This window comes from Crocodylus siamensis, chromosome 6, assembly GCF_052110815.1.
Source record: "Crocodylus siamensis isolate JL-2025a chromosome 6, ASM5211081v1, whole genome shotgun sequence".
Lineage (NCBI taxonomy): Eukaryota > Metazoa > Chordata > Crocodylia > Crocodylidae > Crocodylus > Crocodylus siamensis.
This window is the reverse complement of record NC_143400.1, coordinates 22358502-22381102: the sequence shown is the minus strand read 5'-3', so window position 1 is coordinate 22381102 and position 22601 is coordinate 22358502. Positions and strand designations below refer to the sequence as shown.

Here is a 22601-nt window from a genome sequence, read left to right as displayed (position 1 = left end):
CCATTGGCTGCCGGCGGCGGCCGAGCCCGGGGCGGTGCGGCGGGACGCGGCGGCCGGAGCAGAGCGGAGCGGGCCGGCGGGCTCGGACGCTGGGGCTCTCGGGGGGACTCCGGGGGGGCGGGGCCGGGCCGGGCCGGGCCGGGGCTCTCAGGCGCCGGGTTCTTGCGGGGGGGCTCCCGGACGCCTGGGCTCGGGGGGGTCCCGGGGCCAGCGGCGCAGGACAGCCGGGCGGGGCGGGATGGGCCCGGGCCCGGGCCTGGCGCTGGTGCTGGGGGCGCTGGGGGCGCTGGGGTGGCCCCCCCCGGCCCCGCGGCGCCGCTGCCCCGCCGTCTGCAGCTGCGCCCACGACAGCGCCCGGTGCGCGGGGTGGCGCGGGGTGCCTGCCGGCCTCGGCCCCGAGCTGGCCGCGCTGTAAGCCCCGGGGTCCCCGCTCCGACATCCCCTCCCGGCCCCGCCCCCACCGTGGGGATCCCCCTGCGTCACCTCCCGGCCCCGCCCCCACCTTGGGGAATCCCCTACGTCACATCCCAGCCCCGCCCCCACCTCGGGGATTCCCTGTTGCCACCTTCCCGCCCCGCCCCCACCCTGGGGAATCCCTCCCTGTCCCGCCCCCCCGGGACTCCCCCCCTGCACGTGCCCCCCCTCCTCTCTGCAGACCCCTCCCTGGTTGGGGGTAGGGGGTGGTCTCGGGACCGGGGGGCCGGGGGGGGCCTGGGCCGGGCGGGTCGGGGCTCGGGTGGGGTAGGTAGGTCCCGATCCGGTCCCGGTTCTGGCATTTTAGCCCCGGCACTGACGGGGGGGGGGGGGGCGCTCTGGGATGGGTCCGGGTCCGGCCCGGTTTTGAATCGGGGCCTTGTTCTGGATCCGGATCGGCTGGTCCTGGGTCGGAGCTGGTTCTGGATCCGGTTCGGGCCCAGTTCGGGATCGGAGCCTGTTCTAGATCAGGATCAGGCTGGTTCGGGACCAGGACGGTTCTGGATCGGGACCAATTCTGGGTTCACATCGGACCCGGTCCCGGCTCGGGCCCAGTTCTGGTCCAGGATTGGGACCCATCCTGGGTTCAAATCGGATCCGGCTCCTGGTCTGCACCGGAGCTAGTCCTGGATCCGGATCAAGCTGGACGCGGATCGGGCCCAGTTCTGGCCCCGACCCACCTCCCTCCGCTCCCCCCAACCCACCAGGTCCTTGGTCCACTTCGAGATCCCGGAGCTGGGCGAGGGCAGCTTCATGGAGACGCGGGGCCTGCAGCTGCTGTAAGGAATGGGTGTACAAGGGTCGCGCGCGCGTGCAAAGCGTGGGGAGGGTGCATGCAAAAAAGGGGTGCACATGTGCGTGCAAGGGGCTCCCGGCGTCCGGGCCCAGCCTGCCCCTCCCTCCCCGCAGGCTGTTGACGCGCGGGGTCGTGGGGCTGATCGCGGACGGCGCCTTCGAGGGGCTGCTGCACCTGGAGTACCTGTGAGCGGGGCCGGGGGCGGGGCCGGCACGAGGGGGCGGGGCCTCCGTACCACCCCCACCCCACGCGTGTCCTGTGTCCCCCCAGGTTCATCGAGCAGAACCGCGTGGGGGCGCTAGGCAGGAATGCGCTGCGTGGCCTCCGTGCCCTCGTGCACCTGTGAGCACCACCCCACCCCACCCATGCGGGACCCCCCAACACGCCCCTGGGACCTCCCCATTCCCACCAGGACCCCCACCTGTGACTCCCCCCAAATGTGACCCTCCAGTCGTGACTGCCTGCCCACCCACAACCTTACCTGTGACCTCCCTCCAGGACTCCGCACCCATAACTTCCCCCAGGACCCTCCCCACCCATCACCCTCCAACCGTGAACTTCCCCAGGACTCCTCCCACCCATAACCTGCCCTCATCCTGACCTCCACTCAGGACTTCCCACTCGTGACCTGCCCCCACCCATAATTGCTCCCCACCTGTGACAATCCCACCCGTGACTATCCCCAGAGCCCTTCCTTCCCTGCCCCCCCCACTCCAACCCCCTTGAACATGCCACACGCCCCTCCCCCACACCCCACCTCCCTACCCATCCACTAGGACCTTGCCGCAGGACCGCTTGTTCCTGACCCCCACCCGTGACATCTTCCCAGGACCCTTCCCTCCCTTCTCCTCCACCTGTGACCCCCCTGCCCACCCCCGACCCGTGATCCCTGTGGCCCGTCTGACCCCCCGCGCAGGTCCCTGGCCGACAACCAGCTGGAGACGCTGCCCCCGCACCTCTTCCGCGGACTCCACTCGCTGACCCACGTGTGAGTGGGGACGGGGCTAGAGGAAAGGGGCGTGGCTACGGGGTGGGCTGGGCCCGGGTGGGCGGAGCATAGCCTGGAGGCTGTGGGCGGGGCGGGAGAGGGGGCTTCAAGGTGCGGGAAGAATGGGGCGGAGCTGCTGTGGGTGGGGGACAGAGCCTGGAGGCTGTGGGGGCATGAAGGAGGCCCCGTGTGTGGGCGGAGCCTGGAATGGGGTGGTGCCACTGTGGGCAGGGCCTGAGGTGTGGAGGTTAGTGAAGGGGCGGGGCCTGGAGGCTGTGGGCGGGGCATGAAAGGGGTCTGAGTGGGACAGTGTGTGGGAGGAGTGGGGTGCAGCCACTGGGCGCAAGAGGTATGGGGGTGGGGCTTAGGGAAGGGCGGGGCCTGGAGGCTGTGGGCGGGGCTTATGGAGGGCTGATAGCTAACTGGCCTAAGGCTGGAGGGGTAGGGGGGGGACTACAGAAGGAACAAGAAGGGGGCGGGGGGTAGGGTGGGGCCTGACCCCTTGACCCTGGCAGGGACCTACGGGGCAACCCACTGCGCTGTGACTGCAGCCTGCTGTGGCTGGTGCGGTGGCTGGTGGCCACTAACGCCAGCGCCGAGGTGGGGGAGTGCCACGCGCCACCTGCCCGTGCCCGCCTACCCCTGCGCCGCCTGCACCCGCCTGACTTCGACTGCCTCGTGCCCGGTATGGCCCCACACGGACACCTCGGGTCCCTCCTGGGGCAAGGGGTGGTGGCAGGCCAGCCCCGGCGGGCGTGCTGACCTCCCCCCGGCACTGGCACAGAGCTGGTGCCGTTCCAGGCACTGCCGTTCCAGGCGCTGTCGGTGGAGCCGGTGCGGTTCCGTGGCGAGACGCTGGTGGCCGTGGCGCAGCCCTTCGCCGGGCGCTGTGGCCTCCTGCACTGGGACCAGCTGGCCGGTGCCTTCCGCACCTATGCCACCATCAATGGTGAGCGCCCCCCCGGACCTCCCAGCCCCCCCATGCCACCATCAACAGTAAGTGCCCCCTGGGTCCCCCCGCATAGTACCATCAATGCCGAGTGCCCTCCCATGGACCCCACTCACTCCGCCAGCAATGGTGAGACCCTCCCCCCATGCCACCGGCCATAGTGAGCACCCCACTCAGAGCCCCCACACCACTGTCAGTGGTGAGCACCCCCCCCCAAGTGCCTCGTTCCCCCCCCAGCTGGGCTCGGTCCCATTGGGCGCTGGCGAATGGGCTGAACCCAGAGCTCCCACACAGCCAGCAACGGTGAGCGCCCACCACCCCTGACACCCCCCCATGCCGCTATCAATGATGAGAACCCCCTCGGACCCCCCGCCATTGCCATCAATGGTGAGTGCTCCCCCTGGCCCTCCGCCATGCCACCAATGGTGAGTGCCCCTCCTGGACCCCTGCAACAGCTGCCATCCATACCGCCATCAATGGTGAATGCCCCCTCTGGGACCCCCCACATCCCCTCATGCCGCCATCAGCAGTGAGCCCCCAGCCCACCACCTACACCACCATCACCAGTGAAGCCCTAGCCCCTCGCCCCCACAACACCATCAATGCTGAGACCCCCTCCCAGGGACCTCAGCCCCTCCCACCACCCTCAGGGACCCCCTCCAAAGCTATGTGCCCCCCCTTAGAACCCCTCTAGGGACCCCCGCACATCCATCAGCTCCCGAGGGACCGCCTCCTTCCCCACGTAATCCCCCGAGCTCCAGGGACTCTCCTGATGCCCGTTCTCTCCCCGCAGCCACATCGCCCGTGGCGTGCAAGCCGCTGGTGCTGGGGCACCGCCTGGTGGTAGTGGTGGCACAGCTGCATGGCAGCTCCCACGTCTGGGAACTGGAGGGGGCGGAGCCAGCAGAGGAGGACATGGGGCCCGAGGAGGAGGGGCCGGGGCCTGGGGCGCCCCCCGGGGCCCGCTTCGTGAGGCTGCAGGCTCTAGGTGGGGATCTGCGGCGGCCCCACGATGTGGAGGCCTTTCGTGTGGGGCCGGCCTGGTTCGTGGCTGTGGCTGACAGCTCCAAGGCTGGGGCCAGCACTGTGTACCGCTGGGATCAGGGCCGGGCCCGGGCCCGGGGCCGGGGCGGGGGCTTCTACCCCCACCAAGCCCTGCCCGCTTGGCACCGGGATACGGACATGGAGGCACTGGAGCTTGGTGGGCAGCCGGGCCTGATTGTGGCAGCCGGGGCGCGGCGCCCGGTCGTGTATCGCTGGGCGGGGACGGGTGCCAGTGCTCAGCTGCGCCGCCTCACTGACATCCCAGCGCCTGAGGACGTCTACGCCGTGCGCCACTTCCAGCCCCCCGGCAGCCCCGGGCAGCTCTATGTCTGCCTCAGCCGCTACATGGGCGACGCCAAGGTGAGAGGCCCCGCCTCCCCAGGGGGAGCTCTGCCCCTGGGGCCTCCCAGGCCATGCCCCCCTAGTGGGAGCTCCACCCTGTGGGCTCCTCAAGTCTGCCTGTCAGTTGTAGGCCCAAGTCACCTCCCCAGCTGTAGCCCCACCTCCATAGGGTACACAGGCCACACCTCCTAGTGGAAGTGCTGCCTCCCTAAGGGCCCCAAGCCACACCCAGCTGTAGCCCTGCCCCATAGGCCTCCCAGACCATGCCCCCTAGTGGTAGTTCTGCCCCCCAGGCCTCTCAGATCTTGTCCCTGGTCGTAGACTAGCCTCCCCTGGGCTCCCAGACTCTGCCCCTAGTTGTAGCCCCGGCCCCAGGACTCATAGACCCCCTCCCCCTTCCCCTAGCCTGGACCTCTATTTCCCAGACCCCACCCCTAGTCAACCTACCCCTACCCGCAGGCCCATCCTCAGACAGGAACCCCCTGCCCCTCGTTATAGCCCCACCTGCAACCCCCCAGATCATGCCTCTGCTTGTAGCCCCACCCCAGACCCCTCCATCCCATAGTCCCATCCCTTGCCCCCAGCCCGCATTCCTTATCCCTAGCCCCGCCGCCAGCACCATGCATGCTGTGTGCCTGCCAGGTGCTGCGCTGGGAGGGGTCGCTGTTCCGTGAGGTCCAGGCCGTGCCGGCACGAGGGTCGCTACTCTTCCAGCCATTGGTGGTGGGCGGGCGCCTCTACGCCCTGCTGGGCAGTGATGTGGCCTACAGCCGCCTGTACCGCTTTGACCCAGGTGCTGGGCAATTTGTGCCTGGCCAGGAGCTGGCGCCACCTGCACCCCGTGCCCTGGCACCCGTGCCCATCGGCCCCCATCACTTCGTCCTCATCTCCAGCTTCACAGGCAACTCCCAGATTTACCGCCATGTCCTTGTGGACCTCAGCGCCTGAGCCTGGAGCGGGACCTGCCACAGCCACCAGGGGGCAAGTCGGGGGCTGTAATACTCCCCACAGCCACCGGGGGGCAGATCAGGGGCTGTAGTACCAGGGAGCAGGTTGGGGGCCATAGTACCCTGCCATGGCCATCCGGGGCAGGTCGGGGGCTGTAGTACCTGCCACGACCATCAGGGGGCAGGTTGGCGGCTGCAAAATACCCACCACAGCCACCAGGGGGCAGACTGGGGGCTGTAATACCCTGCCATGGCCACTAGGGGCAGGTTGGGGGCTGTAATAACTTGCCACAGCCACTAGGGGGGCAGGAGAGTGGCAAGAAGGACCTGCCCAGGGCTCCAGAGGGTGGCAAGTGGAGTAATACCACACCCTGTCATGGGGCTGGGGGGGCAAAAGAGGAGGCTCCATCAGCCCCCCTCCCCCCACCCCAAATCATTTTAGGGCATTTTTAACAGTTTTGGGGAAAATTCCTGGATTTAAACCCATTTTCTCTTGGCTTATTTTTTGTAACGCTTCAACTTGCTGTATTTCAATTAAACCAAAAATGTTCATTTTCTACCTGGTTTTGCTCTTTGGCCTTTTCTGTTTTAACTGAATTTGGCTCTTTTCAACCCAATTTCCTTCTTCCATTTTATAGCCAGATCCCTGGAAATGAGCTCTTTTCCTGGGAGTATTTTAACCAATCTTGTTCTTTTCTTGCACCCTTCAAAAACCCCAACATAATTGTTTTGAACCAAAATGTGTATTTTTGGCCTTTTTTACTAAAAGTTTGCATTTTTGCCCTTTTTTATCACAAATGTGCATCTTTTACCTTACTCATCACTTACTAAAAATCCTTTTGTCCTTATATTTTGACCAAAAATATGCTTTTCTGGCCTTATTACCAAAATTGTACTGTTTTGGCTTTAAAAAAAAAAACTGCATTTTTTGGCCAAAAACACTCATTTTGATCTAAAATAAGTATATTAAGACCATAAATGTTCATTTTTGGCTTTACTTTTTGACCACTAATGTGCCGATTTTGGCTTTGTTTTTGACCAAAGATCTAATGTGATTTTTTTTTATTCTTTTATTCAAAAATGTGCTGTTTTGGCCTATTTTTTAACATAAAAATGTGCAATTTGGGCCAAAAACCACACATTTTTGGTCTATGGCCTTATCTTTTAACCAAAACCATGCATTTTTTGGTTAAAAAACCACACACAATTGAATGGAATAAAAGAATATTTGGAACAAAAATGTGGGGGTTTACTTATTTTTTGGCCAAAAACGTGAATATCTGGCTTCATTGTTTTGCTCAAATAATGGCCTCCCCCCCATTTTTGTTCCATTTCCCCCCAGCAGAGGCCTCATCTCTTCTCTCTGCCCCGTCCTCCCTTCAGTTTCCAGCCTTTCCACAATAAAATTTAGGATTTTTCCCCCAATTTTGTGAATTTCAGCCCAAAATGGGGAGCTTGACACTGGGGGAAATTTTCCTGCTGCTTCTCACGGAGATTTTGGGGGCTCCTGGGATTATTTTTTTAGCCCAATTTTGCCTTTTTTCTCCCAATTTTTTCACTATTTGTTGCACCAATTTTTGCATGATGTCACTGGCTGGGCCCACCCACCTTGGCATTATGTAAATATGCCCAGTGGGAAGCACTGGGATAGTCCTGGCAGACATTACATGTATGGCACAATCAGTGTGCTCCTGGGCTCCCGGCGCCCCCGGCTCGCACCCACCAGCCCCTCAGAGAGCCCAGGTGTCTGGGCTCCTGGCTCCTCCTCCTCTCCCCCACAGACCCCGCTCCTGTCCCACAGAACCAGGCATCCGGGCACACTTGACCTCAGGGCAGCCATTTATTACGTGGAGGGTGGTACAAGGGGGTCTCCAGGGGCATCATGCACTAGCAGCTCCTGCAGGGGGAGAGGGGAAAGGGTGAGGGGGGGCAGCCATCCCTAACCTCCCCCTTGACCGCTGGGGGGGTGGGGCAGGGGGCGGGGCCTCACCTGGCACCAGAAGCTGGGAGGTCTCTCGGGGGCGGGGGCTGCAAGGCAGGGAGTGGGGGAGAGAAAACAGGGGAAGGTCAGCATCCAGGACACGCCCCCTCCTCCCAGGCCACACCCCACCCTCCCCCCAAGCCACACCCCGTGCTCCTACCTGGCACGGCGGCACTTGCACTTCCCACCTAGGGGGCAAAGGGGTGGGTCAGACACAGGAAGGCCCCATCCCCAGCCCTGCCCACCCCGCCCCCAGGTAACGCCTGGGAACCGCAGGCCCCACCCCCTGGAACCCAGTAGGCCCTGGCCCCTGGCCCGGGCTTGCCACTCACTCAGCAGCACCACGATGCCCATGACGCAGAGCACGGCCGCCGCCACCAGGCCCCCCACGCGCAGACGGTGCCAGTCTGGGGGTGGGGCAGAGGGCGGGGTCACAGCTGGCCCTGCCCGCCGCTGCCCCCAGCCCTGCCCCTTGCCTCCCCTGTCCTGCCCACAGGCCCAGACTCACTCTGGAAGCCCCCCGCCCGCCTCCATCCTGGCCCCACCCCCACTAACCTAAGCACCACCCCCAGCTCCTAGGCCCTGCCCCCCTTGCCCCAGTCCCCACCTCTGCCTCATTAGCCCTCCCCCCTCTGCCTCATTAGCCCTTCCCCCTCTGCCCCCTGTCTTAGCCATGTCCCCAGCCCTTAAGCCCCACCCTCTCTGCCCCAGCTCTCCCCCGCCCCCCCGTTAGGTCCTCCCCCTCTGTCCTAGTCCCAGCCCTTAGGCCTCCCCTTCTGTCTCAGCCCCACCCCCATTATCTGCTCCCCCCCTCCCCTAGCTCCACCCTGTCGCCCCCCCCCACACTCACCGTAGTGGAAGGGGTCATCCCCATCTGGGGCGGGGGGAAGAGAGAGAAGGTCAGGGGTCACGCTGCCTGGACATGTCTTCCAACCCTGCTGTAGATGGGGGCCCGGGGGGCGAGAGGGGGTGGGGGCCCGGACCCTGGATGCCTGGGTTCTCTGGGAGGGACTGAGGGCTGGGGGCTGAGAGCAGGGGGTTCTGGGAGCCCGGACACCTGGGTTCCTCAGCCCCTTCTCATCCAGTGCCCCCCCAGCTTCTCCCCCGCTGCCTCTTCCTACCCCCATTGGAGTTCAACCTGCCCCTTTCCCCTGGGGGCGGAGCAGGGCTGGGGCACGAAGGGTTAACTCACCTGCCTGGGCGGAGACCAGGGGGGCAAGAAGGCAGAGCCCTGCAGGGGAGAAGGGCTGTGAGCTGCCCCGGGGGCCAGGTAGGCCTGATCGGGGGTGGGGGGGGACGATTGGGGGGGGCACTCACCTGCCAGCAGCACCTGGAGCCTGGGCAGCATCACGGGGTCTGGGGGAGATGCATCATCCCTGCCTGGATGCCTGGGTTCCCTACCTCGAGGGGACCCAGGCATCTGGGAGCTCCCGGGAGGGGAGTGGGGCAGTGGGGGGCCCCAATACCTGGGTTCTCCGGGGTAGCACGAGGGGCTGGGGGCTGGAGCGGGGGGGCTGGGGGCCCGGGTTCCTCCCCTCAAGGGGACCTGGTGTCTGGGAGCTCCCGGGAGGGGTGTGGGGGCTGGGGGTTGAGAGCGGGGGGCTGGGAACCCGGATGCCGGGGTTCCTCCTCAGGGCCCAGCTCAGCCAGGCAGCGCAGGTGCCTGAGGCCTGTTTTACCCCCCCACCCTGGCGGGGCATGGCTGAGTCACGGGCTGGCGGGAGCCCGGGGCTGGATTCCTCGCTGGGGCGGCTCCCAGCTGCGGTGGGGCGGCCCGGGCCTGGCTCCTCTGGGGCTCCGGGAGGCCTGGGACTGGACGCCTGGGCTCGTTGGGAGAGGAGCAGGAGCTGGGGGATCAGGGCAGCGGGGAGCCCCGACACCTGGGCTGCCTGGGTGGGGCTGGGGGTCAGGGGGCTGGGGCCTGAACGCCTGGGGTCTCTGGGAGAGTGGAGGGAGGGGGGCCTGGGGCTGAGAGCAGGGGGGCCAGGAGCCCGGATGCCTGGCTTCTCTCCAGCTGTGCAGGGGGGCAGCGGAGTCAAGCACAGGGGCTGGCACTTGCCCCCCTCCATCCAGGCCCAGGCCTGGTTCCCCTGCTCCACACATGGGGAAATCAAGGCACGTGGGGGCCAAGCACCCCGGCCGGCCTGGCTCAGCCATGAAGAGAAGCTAGGCGCCCGGGCCCCAGTCCCCTGGGTCCCTCCGCCTGGAAGAGAGGGTCCAGGGCAGGGGGGTTTCCATACCTCCGCCCCCCCCCGCCCCAAACTCACCCCGGAGACAAGGGAGCTGCACCTGGAGCCGAGCGGAGGCTGAAGCTACCTGGGCAGGTGAGGGCGGGGCCGAGTGGTGGGGTGGGGCCAGATGCCTGGGTTCCCTCCAGCTCTGGGAGGGGAGTGAGGCCTAGGGGTGAGAGCAGGTGGGGGGGCTGGGAGCCGGGCACCTGGGTTCTCTGCTCTCGATATCCCTGCCTGGCACCATCTGGGGTTGGGATAGGGGCCTGGCTGCAGCCTGGCACCGCCAGCGATAAGGGGAGAAGAGGCAGTCCCTGGGCTCCCTGCAGGCCCCAGTGAGAGTGGGTGGGGGGCACTGGGAGCCCGGATGCCGGGGTTCTCTGCGGGGGGTGGGAACGGGGGGGGCTGGGAGCCCGGACACGTGGGTTCCCTCCAGCTTTGCAGCAGCCTGGCGCGGAGCAGGGCCTTCGTAGCTGGCTACATCTTGGCCCGGGCAGCTGTTTAGAGGCTGCCGCCAGCCAGTCTGTGCCCCCCCCCGGCCAGTGCCCAGAGCTGGGAGCTGCAGGGGGGGCCGGGGGGTTGGTGCCAGCGCCCAGGGAGGCACAAAGGAGCCCAGGCAGGAATGTGGAGCCAGTGCCAGCTCAACACCCCCCGCCAGGGCCAGAGAACAGCTGCGGGGTGGGAGTGAGGGGCACCATGGGTATACGTGGGGGGCTGTGGGTTGGGAGTGAGGGGCACTGGGCAGGCAGGGGGTTGTGGGTCAAGAGTGAGGGGCACCAGAAGAGCTGGGTCAGGAGTGAGCGGCACCAGGGAGCAGAGGGGTTGTAGGTTGGGAGTGAGGGGCACCGGCAGAGCTGGGGTTGGGAGTGGGGGGCAGCGGCAGGGCTGGGGCTGCGGGTCGGGAGTGAGGGGCACCGGCTGCACAGAGGCCCATTGTCCGGCGCTGGCCGGGGAACAAGGCGGCTTTGAGGCTTGGATCCAGCTGAGGCTGCAGGAGCCAAAGGCCGTGGGAGGAGGATGGGGGGCGGCCCTGACGCCTGGGTTCTGCTTCCCTCCTCCCTGTCCCCGCTGGCTGCCCCCTGGCTGGGGCCTGGGTCAGGGCACGGGTGGGGCTGGGAGCCCGGATGCCTGAGTTCCCTGGGGGAGGGTTGGAGGCAGCGTGTGCGCGGGAGGAGGAACATGCAGCTGGCTCTGGGGTGGAGCAAATGGGCCCCTCCCCTTCCCCCCCCCACAGCTGGGCGAGAACCCAGGCATCCAGGCTCCCAGGCCCCCTCGTGCCCTGTCACGGTGTCGCAGCTGGAGCCAGCAGAGCTCGGGGCTTCCCCCAAGGCCCTTAAGGGAGCTCTGGCACCCCTCACTTCCAACCTGCGGCCCCTTGCCCCTGTGCCCCCAGCTCTGCCAGTGCCCCTCACTCCAAGCAGGGAGACGCACACCCTGGAGTCCCGGCTATGTCCACCCAGCACCGTCAACCACTCGCTGCTTTCAGAGCAGCTCCTCTGCGACCCCCGAGCCCCAGCCAACGGCTCCTGGTACCTGCCTAGGCGAGCTCCGGATGGGCAGCCAGCTCTGTCGGGATCGTGGCCCCAGATCCTGGCCCAGGAGACATCCTCCAGGTCAGTTTCCACAGGCTGTGGTTGCCACGGGTGTTGGAGTCTTTGTTGCCTCAGTGGGCCAGGTCAGGCCAACGCCGGGACTCAAACCCAGCACTCAAGGCTGGGCAAGAAGTTGGGGGAAGGAGGTGGCTCTGGCAGGGCCGCAGAGTGGGTGGGGGTGCCACATCGCCTACCTTTGCATTATGGGGCACAGCCCTGCCTGGGGTCTGTGGTGGGGTTTGAACTCATGTCCCATTGCAACTTCTGCTCCTGCCCCAGGGACCCCCAAATCGGGGCTCTCACCCCCTTGCCCCGCCCCATCAGGCACAAAAGCTGCCAACTGTCACAGCCTGTGGGTTGGGGGTGAGAAGAGAGGGAGAAATGCTCTCAGCTTCAAGGACCCCCAGAACCTGCCCCTTGGTCCCAGTTGCCCCCCCCCCCCTTTAATACCTACCCTACTGGACTCCAAAACCAACTATCTGGGAGAGGCAGTAGCATTTCTATCTGGGCAAGAATATATCATGGCTTAATATTGTCCCCACAATTCCTGCTGATCTCTTCACTGCCCAGGTGTTAAAAGATCCTCTCTCCTTTTGAATAGCCTTGACCTTCCACTAGTCAGGCTGCTCTTTCTGGTGTAGTTCTGCTGTCTCTTAATGTAGCTCCTCCTCTCCAGCCCCTGGGCCCCTGGGCTGGATTTAACTCTAGCTAAAACACACCCACTCAGGTGGGGAAATATTAACTTGGGGGAACATCCACGTGGTGAGGAAGGTAGTGTCCACTGGAGGCACCGCCCAGAGGCTCAAGGAGGCCAGATGTTGTCTCATGAGCACTTTTAATTAGAAGGACAAGAGGACGAAAGAAAGAGCAGCTTGTGATTATTTTGTCATAGGGAATCATAGCGAAGTCAGAGTGAAAGGGGCCTCTAGAGGTCATAGAGTCATCATTATGGGGTCATAGTGATGTCAGGGTGAAGGGGACCGCCAGAGGTCATATAGAGGCACAGAGTCCTATATGTATGGCTGGAAGGGACCTCCAGAGGTCACATCCAGTCCAACCTCTGCCTGAGGCAGGATCAGCCCTGTCCAAACCACCCCAGACACATCCAGCATCAAACCTCTTCGTAAAACTACTGCCAACCCTGACACAACCCCAGATATTTATTGCATCCGAATCTGCCCCAGGGAAAGCAGGGGGACTGCAGCCACCCGTGTCCTACTGCTGTAGAAAGTTGTTAAAAGACACTCCAGGGACCCCAGGTAGAGGCCGTGCCCCACTCCCGCAAGTCTGTACCAATCTGACCAGGGGAATAAATTTCTCCCTGACCCCAGATATGGCATCGGTCTGAGCCTGAGCAGAGGGCAAGACCCTCTAGCCAGGAGCCTGCGGGGTTGGTCCCATCAGGAGCATTCGCATAGCCTAGTCCCCAGCCCCAGCCCGGGCTGCAGCCAGCACCCAGAGTATCTGAGGGAGGCTTAAAAAACACCTGACACATGGAGCAGAAAATGGGGCTAAGGGGGCAACAAGCAAAGCCCAGAAGCCTGGAACATCCCCATAGCAGAGCACAGGCATCGCAATGCCTAGATGACCTCAGTGCATGTCCAGCTTCTTCTTGAATCCCCGAGTGATGGAGAGTGCATAACTCCCTAGATCATCCCCGACCAGTTTCTGTCCGGCCTCTCTTTGAACCCCCTCCAGTACTGGAGAGTGCACAACTCCCCTGGGCAAGGCACCAACATATGATGCACAGAGCAAGAATCAAACTGGGACCTTCTGATTTTGCTAAAGCCAGGAGGGAATTGCTTCCACCCTGGCTGCTCCATGTCAGAGGGTTTGGAGGCCTCCCCTGGAAGCCCTGGGTGCCAGCTGCAGCCCAGACTGGCATGGGGACGGGGCTGTGACAGTGCCCCCTCCTCTAGCCAAGTCATGCACCAGTCAATAGAGGCCCAGTTGTTTCCCCCAAAATAGAATCGTCCAGCCTTTCATCCCCAGCAGCGTAGCAAAGCTTTCAGTTTCCTTTTGTCCATGCGTGCTGTGTTCCTCGTCATCTGCAGGTTCTAGGTCCGCCCCGGCCGGTCGATGACACGCGTGTTAGGCCATGCCATGACACTGACTTGGGGCCCGTGGGCGGGCTCTGGGATCTCCTCCATAGGGACGCAGCTGGTGCTGTGGCGCCGAAACCCGGCGTTGCATACACAGCTCTCCACGCATGGTGCCGGGCACAGGGTGGCACGGGGGCAGGCTGCATGGCAGGGGTCTGCACAGGGCTGGTAGTGGCTGTGGGCCGGGCACCTGGGGGCTGTGGGGAGGACAAGGCTAGTTAAGGACCCCATCACCATCCTGATCTCAGATTAGACAACCGGACCACCGGCTTTCTACTCACGGGTGACCACCCAATGGGCCTGAGATAAACCAGGACCTAGAGGTAGGATCTAGAGCCCCCCAAAAAGCACCAGTGGAAGGAATGGGGGTGAATTCAGGATGTGGGGAAGGGAAAGGCAGGGGGAAGTCAAGAGGCTGAGTCTAAGTGCTGGGATGGGGGCATCTCCCATGTGGGTATGTAACAGGAGGGGCACCTAGGGTTGCTGTGCTCCCCCTAGTTGCCCTCCCCTAGTTGCCCTCTGTACTGTGCCAAGTTGCCTACAAGCACCCTCAAATCTCACCCGCCACATCTTTGGTCGTATAAATTTTATAGGGAGGTTGCCTTTCGTCCTCTTCACCACGGTTCTCTTGCTATTACTAGTCCCGTTTCTGCAATGGGTGGTCCATGCACCCCGGCCTTATGGGCTACGCGTGGCTCCAGCCACCCTGGTACCACGCCCCAAGCCTCGCAGATGTACTGGACATTCTTCGGTCTTGCTATCACGCGGGCTCTCATAGATTTCATAGATTTCATAGACATTAGGGCTGGAAGGGACCTCAGGAGATCATCGAGTCCAGCCCTCCGTCCAAAGGGCAGGAAGTCAGCTGGGGTCAAAGGATCCCAGCAAGATAAGCATCCAATTTACTCTTGAAGGTGTTCAATGTAGGTGCTTGAACCACATCCGATGGCAGGCTGTTCCAGACCTTGGGGGCTCGGACAGTGAAGAAATTCTTCCTTATGTCCAGCCTGAAACGGTCTTGCAGGAGTTTGTGACCGTTCGACCTCGTCATCCCTTGGGGCGCTCTGGTGAACAAATGTTCCCCCAGATCCTGGTGGTCACCCTTGATAAACTTATAGGTGGCCACCAGATCACCCCTGAGCCTACGCTTTTCCAAGCTAAAGAGTCCCATGGCTCTCAGCCTGTCATTGTAAGGTCTGTTTTCCTGACCTCTGATCATGCATGTGGCTCTCCTCTGGACTCTCTCAAGCTTCTCCACGTCCTTTTTGAATTGTGGAGCCCAAAACTGGACGCAGTACTCCAGCTGCGGCCTCACCAAGGCCGAGGACAAGGGGAGAATGACGTCCCGGGATTTGCTCGAGAAGCATCTATGGATGCAAGCCAGTGTTTTGGTCGCTTTACTAGCCACAGCATTGCATTGCAGGCTCATGTTCATCTTGTGGTCAATGATGACCCCCAAGTCTCTTTCTTCTATAGTACTATCCAACGTAGCACTGCCGAGCCTATAAGGAAGCTGCAGGTTTTTCCTCCCAAGGTGGAGAACCTTGCATTTTTCGGTGTTAAATACCATCAGGTTCTCATCTGCCCATTTGCTGAGCCTGTCCAGGTCAGCCTGGATCACCCGCCTATCTTCTGGCGTGGATGCTTTGCCCCAAAATTTGGTGTCATCGGCGAACTTGGCCAGTCCACTCCTGACTCCAATGTCCACATCATTAATGAAGATGTTGAACAGGATGGGTCCCAGGACAGAGCCTTGAGGGACCCCTCTCCGCAGCCCTGTCTCGATCAGCGCCTCGCTGACGCTCTGCTTTTTTACCGCCTTGTCTCACTTGGTGCCTCTCTAGCGCCTGAGCTCTCTCCAGCCTCATCTCGCTTAACAGCGCCTCTCTGGTGCTCCAGTTCTCTTCGACCTAGTCTCTCACTGCCTTACTGGGCACTCGGAGTTGGCACGCTCCTGATACTACGCCTATCCCGGCGCTCGGGGCTGGCGCACCCCCGAAACTGCGCCCTTTTTGTGTTCAGGGTTGGCACATTCTCAAATGTCGCACCCTTTCTGGTGCTCGGGGTTGGCTCACTCCCAATGTTGCCTCTTTTGGCTGTCGTCAGTTGCTGTCCCTCTCTGGGGCTTCTCGCTGTCCACTCGCTGGGGCTGGGGTTCCCACGCTGCCGTGGGTCCCCTATGAGGCCTCCTCCAACCCCTAATAACCTGACACAAACCTCCAGTTAAATAGCAAACAAAACGCAAGCCCCTGGGCTATGACATATATCTAGGCCATCAGGCTCCAACCTTCACCTCGCCACACCAGAGTTGCTCCATCTGTCCCCAGTCTCAGGCCGTACCTGTAGTTGCGCCTTTACTTATTACTCGCTCCAGCAGAGCTCTTTCCCCCTAGGCTGCCAGCCGGGAACTGCCTGCCTGGCCTCTGCCCTGGGGTTTAAATGGGAGCCAGGCCCTGCTCCTTCCGGTCAGCCGACCACTATCAGGTGTGGGCCCCTGACTCCTTCCAGTTGCCCTCCAGCAACCGGCACCTGTGGAGTTACCCAGCTCTCCAAGTAGCAGGCACCTTAGTGCCCTGCTACAGGGTACCAAGAAAAAAGGTGACCCTTAGGCTACAAACAGAGGATCTGCGCATCCGGGGACAAGGACACAATTCCTGCTTGCTATTGAGCATGGCAGTGAGGGTCCTGGTCCCTGAATCAGGACTTCTTAGAGTCCTAGACCCTCAGTGCTAGAGGCTACAAGAAAGAGTGTGTGTCTACACATGCAAATAAGCATGCTTAAATGTAGTGCACATTAATTTAATGTGCATTAAGCAGGCTTAGGCACGTGTCTACACGTGCAGGCTTTAAAGCGCATTAACTGTGTGTGAACCAGCATGGGACTCAAGTTAGTCCCAGGTCAGATCCAGTGACGGCCCACTCTGCGGTTTTAACATTTTAATTTTTAGAACCGCGAAGACCAGCAGCGCCGGACATCATGTTGTACCTCCGGACTTTTGCTTATTTGTTTAGTTGATGTCAGACCACCTGGGCTGCTGAGACTGACGGCGGCCCCCAAGACATTGCAGCACTGAGCCGTGCAACAACTGGACATCAAATAGTCCCAAGTCAGTTGACACACACAGCATTAATGCGCTGTAACTAATTGCATCTTAACTAATTGCACCTATATTTAATACCTGCATACCTACACCATTTTTAAAGTACATTAAGGGCATGCACATGTAGATGCATGCCCTAATGCACCTTAAATTTAGGCTAATGTGCCTTAAATGCATCTTCTGTAAATGTGCCCACAGAGGAACAAAACCCAGCTCCCTCCTCTCTGGCCTCCACTCTCTGCCACCATACAATGCAGGAGTCGTGCCCCGCCTCGCATTGTGACCCCTCATTCTTGTATCATGGGAGACAGTTGTTAATAAATCCCCATGGACTTTCTTTTAGAACCGTGGTTTCCAACCTGTGGTCTGTGGACCCCCTGGAGGGTCTGCAGACTATGTCTAAGGGGTCCACAAAAGATGAAGGTGATGAAACAAAAGCATGTGAATACCCGCATGAGCCATTCAAAGGGCTATGCACCTCCATTAGGTATTTTTTAGGAGTCCTCAAGGGAAAACCACTCTAAAAATTGCCACTGACTGGATCAGACCCTAGATCCATCTTGCCCCATCTCCTGGGTCACATGTCAGCAGAGAGAGGAGCTGGGTCTGAGCTGGGTTTTGTTCCTCTCCGTTGGGTTTTGTTCTTCCTCCAGCATGAAGGGTCTAGCCTTTAGGAGGCGTGGGGACCAGACCTGGGTGCAATACTGGTGGGAATTGCATGGGGGGGGTGTGGAGGTGTCAGGCCAGAGATTATCTCTGGTGGAAGGAGCTCAGAAGTAGTGAAGGGTCTACTTACCGCAGAAGGAGCTGTTTCTCCATGGGAAGATGCTGGCATTCACCCGCTGGCAGGCGGAGGCATAGGTCTGAATGGAAGGGCACAGCACACGTGTGTCCCCACCGGACACGCACACATCAAAGACACAGGCCAACATGTAGGGGCTGGGGTCCAGCTGGGCATGGCACACGGAGAAGGGCCCATTGGGGTCCTGGAGCACCCAGCAGTGGGACTTCGCTGCCACCAGCCCAGCATCCTGGGCACAGCCTGGGCACACCTCCAGGCAGCCGTCAGTGCAGCCAGGCACTGATGCCGCCTTCCAGCCCACAGCCAAGCTGGAGGCATTGGGTGCCTGGGAGCCATCCGGCAGCAGGTCGTCGTCATTAGGGGTCCCGTTGAAGTTCCCGCAGAGCCCACAGGTGTGGCCGCGGAAGGCTGGGGGCAGGGTGAGCTCCAGGCCATGGGCTAGGTTGGAGCGGAGCTGCAGCCCAAAAGCCACGCTCAGTACCACAAGCAGCCCATCTGTATGGACTGTGATGCCCACAGCCGGCAGGTGCAGGGGCAGCGGCTGGGCCACCCCATCCACCTGCAGGGGAGAGAGGATAGCACCGGGGAGTCATAACCGGGCCAGGGCAGAGAGTCGTAGGGAAGTGGGGCTGGATGGGGCCGTCAGAGGTAGGGTGACCACTTTTATGGGACCAGCTGGGGAGCTGAGATGAAGTTAGCCAAGATTTTGAATGACAGATGTGCTTCATCAGGTCTCTGATCCCTGCAAGCCAGGCCTGGCATCGTGAACACCAGCTGAGAGGGGTGGGGGTGGGAAAATCTTGGGGGGGCGCGGGGAGACCCTCAACAAGGACATCTAATTGTGTGTCTGCTGCCCTTGAGAATCTCTCACACCCTGCTTCCCCGACTGCGACACTGCTGGTCACTAGCTCTGTCCCTGAACACCACCAGTCACTAGCTGTCCCCCGGTGTTGCTACTGGCCACCAGCTCTGTCCTGGGCAATGCCGCCAGTTGCTAGCTCTGTCCCCACCCTCAATGCTGGTCGCTAGCTCTGTCCCAGGAGAAGCTGCCAGTTGCTAGCTCTGTCCCAGGCAATGGCACTGGTTGCTAGCTCTGTCCCAGGCTGACAGCAGTTGCTAGCCCTATCTTGGGCTATGACACTGGCCACTAGCTCTGCCCTGGACAACAGTGCTGGGCGTTACCTCTGTCCCGGGTGATGCTGCTGGTTGCTAGCTCTGTCCTGGGCAACAGTGCCAGTTCCTAGCTCTGTCCTGGGCTATGATGCCAGTCACTAGCTCTGTCCTGGGTGATGCCACTAGTTGCTAGCTCTGTCTCAAGCTACGATTCCAGTCATAAGCTCGGTCCCAGGCAATGACACCAGTCATTAACTCTTTCCCAGGTGATGACATTAGTCCAATACAAGGTCTCAACCTAAGGAATCCCAGCCTCTCTCATACTTTCTTTTGGAAGCTGTTGGATATTTTAGCCAAGCCAGAGTAGGGATGACCAGGACTGGTCTGTGGGCTGGATGAACAGTGTGGATTGGACATGCCAGATCCAGTGCCCGCGGTTCACTCCGGCCAGTCTGGGACCGCGATGCCTGCTCCAGAACCCGTGTTATATGTGGGCACCACGGGCGCTGGATGTAGCAAGCATTGAGGGGTCCCTGACTGCCCAGCACCAAGGTCCAGATGATGCAGCTCCTTTACCCTAGTTTTTGTTTTTCCCCAATTAATCTCAAGTTTTCTAAACCCAAGTGCTCTCAATGTTTCCTGCTGTGTGAATCAATGTACTCAGCATGGCAGAGCCCTGGCAGAGCCTCCCCGGCCCCTCCGCCGCTGACTACAGGAGGCATTGGCAATGACTCAGACTCCTCTCCACACAATGCCCACCCCTCCTGAAGCCCATGCCAGGCCCACACCGCCTTCATGAAGAGCTGAAGCCTAATCCCTGAATGGGAGAGAAGGGAGAATCCCAAAGCCTAGAGAAGACTTAATTATGCTGTAGCTCTGGGAGAGAGTCAGATGGGCATGGGCAACGCAGCTCAGTACACAAATCTGTCTCCAAGGTGGTGGACCTAGAGAGCAGTGCTTCTCAGCCATTTTTGATGCCAGGCCTCCCCGCATTAGACGCCAGGGCCCTGTCTGAAAATCCCAGCTCCACTTTCACCGCTTTCTTGCCTATGGAAAAATCCTAGTGGGATTCTCTTGTTGCAAAGCCCTCAAAAGGCCCCAGGAGGGTTCAGACTCCCTGAACTCCTACTGGAAACCTCTGGGTTGATCTGGTGAATCACGGGTAGGAGTTTGCACAAATGATAGTGTTAACTGCCCGTGGCACCCTTCAAAGGATTTCACGGCATCCCCCAGGGAGGACCAGCACCCAGTTCAGAATCACTGCCCGAGGGACATTGGTATCGAAGTTGGAATGATCTTACGTTGAATGGGAAACTCATTTTTCTGTTTTTTTGCCCATAATATCCCTGAACGCCGGATTTTCATCTTGTTTTTTGGAAGATAGACTACAAATAAATCAAAGATCCTCCCACAGGTGCAGCCAACCATGCCCAGCAGCTGGCTGGCCCTGCGCGGCCTGTTTCAGGCCAAAAAAGATATGCATGAACCCTTTTAAAGCCACCACAAAATGGGCAGCTACTGCCAATTCTGCAGCCACTGTAGCCTATTGGCTCCATGCTTCCATTCCAGCAAAGAGATTCGGTTTTTCCTGTTTAGGACATGCCTGCTTAATTTTGGAGGGCTGTTTTTTTGGGTGAAACTGTGTAGTAGATGAATAAATATGGTATTTTCCCACACATATCATGCCAATGCCACTGACAGTCGGGCCAAAGACCCAATGATGAGAGGACAGGATGTTTCTAGCTCTCTGGAGACAAAAGCTCAGGGACTTCCCCTGGGAATGTTCACCCCATAGTTACCTCCACGGTGCCAAGCTGTCCCCTCCATAGATGGATGTGGACCCCGTTCACCAGGACAGACACATCCGATAGCCCAGCCACAGGGTCCTGGGGCTGGTGCTTGTGCTTCACGTCCACGCGGAAGTAGGGCACTGCTGGGGAGACCCCACAGGCCTCGGCAAAGATGTAACTGCAAGTGCCATGTAGATCGTAGAGCCGCCCGTCGAAGGTGTGGTAGTGGGGCAGCCCGGCTGCCCAGCAGCTGCCAGGAGGGGGCACGTGACAGCCCAGAAATCCCTCATGCATGCTGCAGATCTCCCCTGGGGCACACGTGGCATTGGAGCACTGAACCACGTGGGACAAGCCCTGGCACTGGCACTGCTGCTGGCACCACTCACCTTCCCAGAACTGCTCTCCAGGTAGATAGTACCGGCCATTATGGGTGCAGCCACATTGCTCTGGGCTCACACACATGGTCCCACTCAGCACCAGCCCTGCATCACACTGGCAGCCTTCAGTACATGGTGTGGGGCAGGGCTGGGGCTCCACCAGGCTGGCACAGGAGGCTGGGCAGGACGGGCCACAGAGCTTGTAGTGGCTGTGCAGGGGGCAGAGCAGCTCTGGAAGAGATGTGGGGGGGGCGGGCAGGGGTTACACATGCTAAAGGAACACTGTTGTCACTCATTCACTGCACCAATGGTCTCAAACTCTGCTCTGTGTTTGATGTACAAGCAAGGAATCATGGGAAAACAGGGCTGGAGGAGACCTCAGGAAGCTACATCTGCTCAAGGCAGGATTGTTCTCTCAGCCATGTGCTGCTGCCGCCTCTCAGGCTGTCTGTAATACTTGTAGTGGCTGTTGGCAGCAGAGGGACAGAGCAGCTCTGGCTGAGACACAGAGGGGGCTAGACCCCCTCATTGGCCTCCAGATCCCCTCGTTACAATCAAGACCCCCACCCCCTTACACTCCAGACCCGCCTCTGAAAATCCTAGCTCTTCCCTTTCACTTGTTTCTTGCCTGCGGAAAAATCCAAGAGCAATTCTCCCATTGCAAAGCCCTCAAAAGGCCCAATTTGGGGAGGAGGGTTCGGACCTTTTGGGTTCCTATTGGAAATGTCTGGGTCGATGTGGTGAATAGTGGGTGGAAGTTTGCACAGCTGATTGCACTAATGCCCGTGACACCCTTGGGAGGATCTCATGGTACCCTGTGCAGCACATCAGGTGGGTTGGGTTGGGTCCAGCCTGGGCACCACATCATACTCCTGGGGGGCCTCCAGGGTGAGGCAGCTGGTGGTGGGGACAGATGCTGGGTTCCAGCAGGGTACAGAGGTGCTGCCTGAACCCAAACCCAGCTTGAGAGTCTGGATCTGGCCTTTGCCTCTGAGTTTCCCTTTGGATCCAGTAACTTGATCCCAGATTCCTGTCCCAGTGATGGGGTCCACGGTTGGCTCTGCCTTCTCCCAGTGGCTTAACCACTAGGCAAGACACCCATGACCCAGTATCTCTGTATCCCCCTGCATTAATGGGACATGTTGGAGCTTGGGCTTGCTGATGAAGGGTCTCCTTGGATCTGGAATGAGGAGGACTACTCACAAAGAGTCTCCTGTCTACAGGGAAGGGTCTACTCACCACAGCCAGCCTTGTGGCGCCAGGGTTGGATGGGCAGGCCGCGGCGCTGGCACTGCCTGGCGTAGCTGCTCAGTGCCTCACACAGGGACCGGCGGCTGCCCTGCCTAGCACACATGTCCTTCACGCAGCTCTCGGCCAGGGACTGTGCAGAGGCCGGTGTGCCACATGTGTGGAAGGGCCCGCTGGCATCAACAAGCATCCCACAGGCATTTGGGGATCCATATTGGGCCAGCTCAGATTCACTACACAGTGCCGGGACCCCCACGGCTAAGCAGTGGAAGGGGGATCCAGGCTCCTTCCAGCTGTCCCTGAAGGTGGCAGCATCATGGACCAGAGTGCCGGTGGGTGTCCGGAAATCGTTGCTTGGGTCCCCATCGAAGTCTCCCCCGAGCCCGCAGAGGGCCCTGGCGTAGGCCTCGGGGATGCTCATGGTCACATCGTGGGACCAGTCATAGGAGACGCTGAGGCCAAAGTCTGTCTGGACCATGGTGGATGAGCTGCTGAAGTAGGCATGGACTTTCCCCGCTGCCAGGACCAGGGGCAGATTGGCTAGAGACCCATTCACCTGGGAGGACACGGAGAAGCCTGTGAGGGGTGGATAAAGGGCAGGAGGCAGTGGTGAAGCTGTGCCCCCCACCCCTTTCATATTGGAGCTCCACTGCAGACCATCCGAGACTTTTATCTCAAGTCCCCAAAGGTAAGATTATCCCCACCTTCCCCTTCATGCTCACAGGTG

At 60.7% G+C, this 22601-nt stretch overlaps 4 protein-coding genes across 4 annotated transcripts; 1 reads left to right on the top strand and 3 right to left on the bottom strand.

Annotated features, from left to right (window-relative positions):
* The first annotated feature begins 238 nt into the window (after window positions 1-238).
* LOC149861626 (leucine-rich repeat LGI family member 4-like) lies at window positions 239-6099 on the top strand. Its single transcript, XM_090052453.1, has 9 exons — window positions 239-411; window positions 1182-1253; window positions 1384-1455; window positions 1541-1612; window positions 2187-2258; window positions 2774-2943; window positions 3043-3207; window positions 4001-4611; window positions 5236-6099. Exons 1-9 carry the CDS (start codon window positions 239-241, stop codon window positions 5539-5541), a joined length of 1713 nt encoding a protein of 570 aa, XP_089908579.1. The 3' UTR covers window positions 5542-6099.
* Window positions 6100-7356: 1257 nt separating this feature from the next.
* FXYD3 (FXYD domain containing ion transport regulator 3) lies at window positions 7357-9868 on the bottom strand. Its single transcript, XM_090052629.1, has 8 exons — window positions 9789-9868; window positions 8839-8877; window positions 8714-8752; window positions 8372-8395; window positions 7854-7928; window positions 7682-7709; window positions 7531-7568; window positions 7357-7437 (listed from the first exon to the last, which is right to left on the bottom strand). Exons 2-8 carry the CDS (start codon window positions 8867-8869, stop codon window positions 7421-7423), a joined length of 252 nt encoding a protein of 83 aa, XP_089908755.1. The 5' UTR covers window positions 8870-8877; window positions 9789-9868; the 3' UTR covers window positions 7357-7420.
* Window positions 9869-11638: 1770 nt separating this feature from the next.
* LOC149861624 (zonadhesin-like) lies at window positions 11639-19778 on the bottom strand. The gene is made up of 3 exons (XM_090053787.1): window positions 19761-19778; window positions 17341-17905; window positions 11639-13640 (listed from the first exon to the last, which is right to left on the bottom strand). The coding sequence occupies exons 1-3, from the start codon at window positions 19776-19778 to the stop codon at window positions 13399-13401; spliced, it is 825 nt and encodes a 274-aa protein (XP_089909913.1). The 3' UTR covers window positions 11639-13398.
* A 312-nt stretch (window positions 19779-20090) lies between these two features.
* Window positions 20091-22556, bottom strand: LOC149861623 (alpha-tectorin-like). The gene is made up of 2 exons (XM_090052520.1): window positions 21866-22556; window positions 20091-20857 (listed from the first exon to the last, which is right to left on the bottom strand). The coding sequence occupies exons 1-2, from the start codon at window positions 22509-22511 to the stop codon at window positions 20244-20246; spliced, it is 1260 nt and encodes a 419-aa protein (XP_089908646.1). The 5' UTR covers window positions 22512-22556; the 3' UTR covers window positions 20091-20243.
* Window positions 22557-22601: the final 45 nt, after the last annotated feature.

Excerpts from the sequence above, each read along its gene's own strand:
- LOC149861626 (XM_090052453.1), top strand. The coding sequence starts at position 239 with ATGGGCCCGGGCCCGGGCCTGGCGCTGGTGCTGGGGGCGCTGGGGGCG. Across the intron at positions 412-1,181 it reads GGCCCCGAGCTGGCCGCGCT|GTCCTTGGTCCACTTCGAGA; the intron begins GTAAGCCCCGGG and ends CCAACCCACCAG. Across the intron at positions 3,208-4,000 it reads CACCTATGCCACCATCAATG|CCACATCGCCCGTGGCGTGC; the intron begins GTGAGCGCCCCC and ends CTCTCCCCGCAG.
- FXYD3 (XM_090052629.1), bottom strand. The coding sequence starts at position 8,869 with ATGCTGCCCAGGCTCCAGGTGCTGCTGGCAG. Across the intron at positions 8,753-8,838 it reads GCTCCAGGTGCTGCTGGCAG|GGCTCTGCCTTCTTGCCCCC; the intron begins GTGAGTGCCCCC and ends TCTCCCCTGCAG. Across the intron at positions 7,710-7,853 it reads GGGCATCGTGGTGCTGCTGA|GTGGGAAGTGCAAGTGCCGC; the intron begins GTGAGTGGCAAG and ends TTTGCCCCCTAG.
- LOC149861624 (XM_090053787.1), bottom strand. Across the intron at positions 13,641-17,340 it reads GAGAAACAGCTCCTTCTGCG|CCCCCAGGTGCCCGGCCCAC; the intron begins GTAAGTAGACCC and ends TCCTCCCCACAG.
- LOC149861623 (XM_090052520.1), bottom strand. The coding sequence starts at position 22,511 with ATGAAAGGGGTGGGGGGCACAGCTTCACCACTGCCTCCTGCCCTTTAT. Across the intron at positions 20,858-21,865 it reads GCGCCACAAGGCTGGCTGTG|AGCTGCTCTGCCCCCTGCAC; the intron begins GTGAGTAGACCC and ends CATCTCTTCCAG.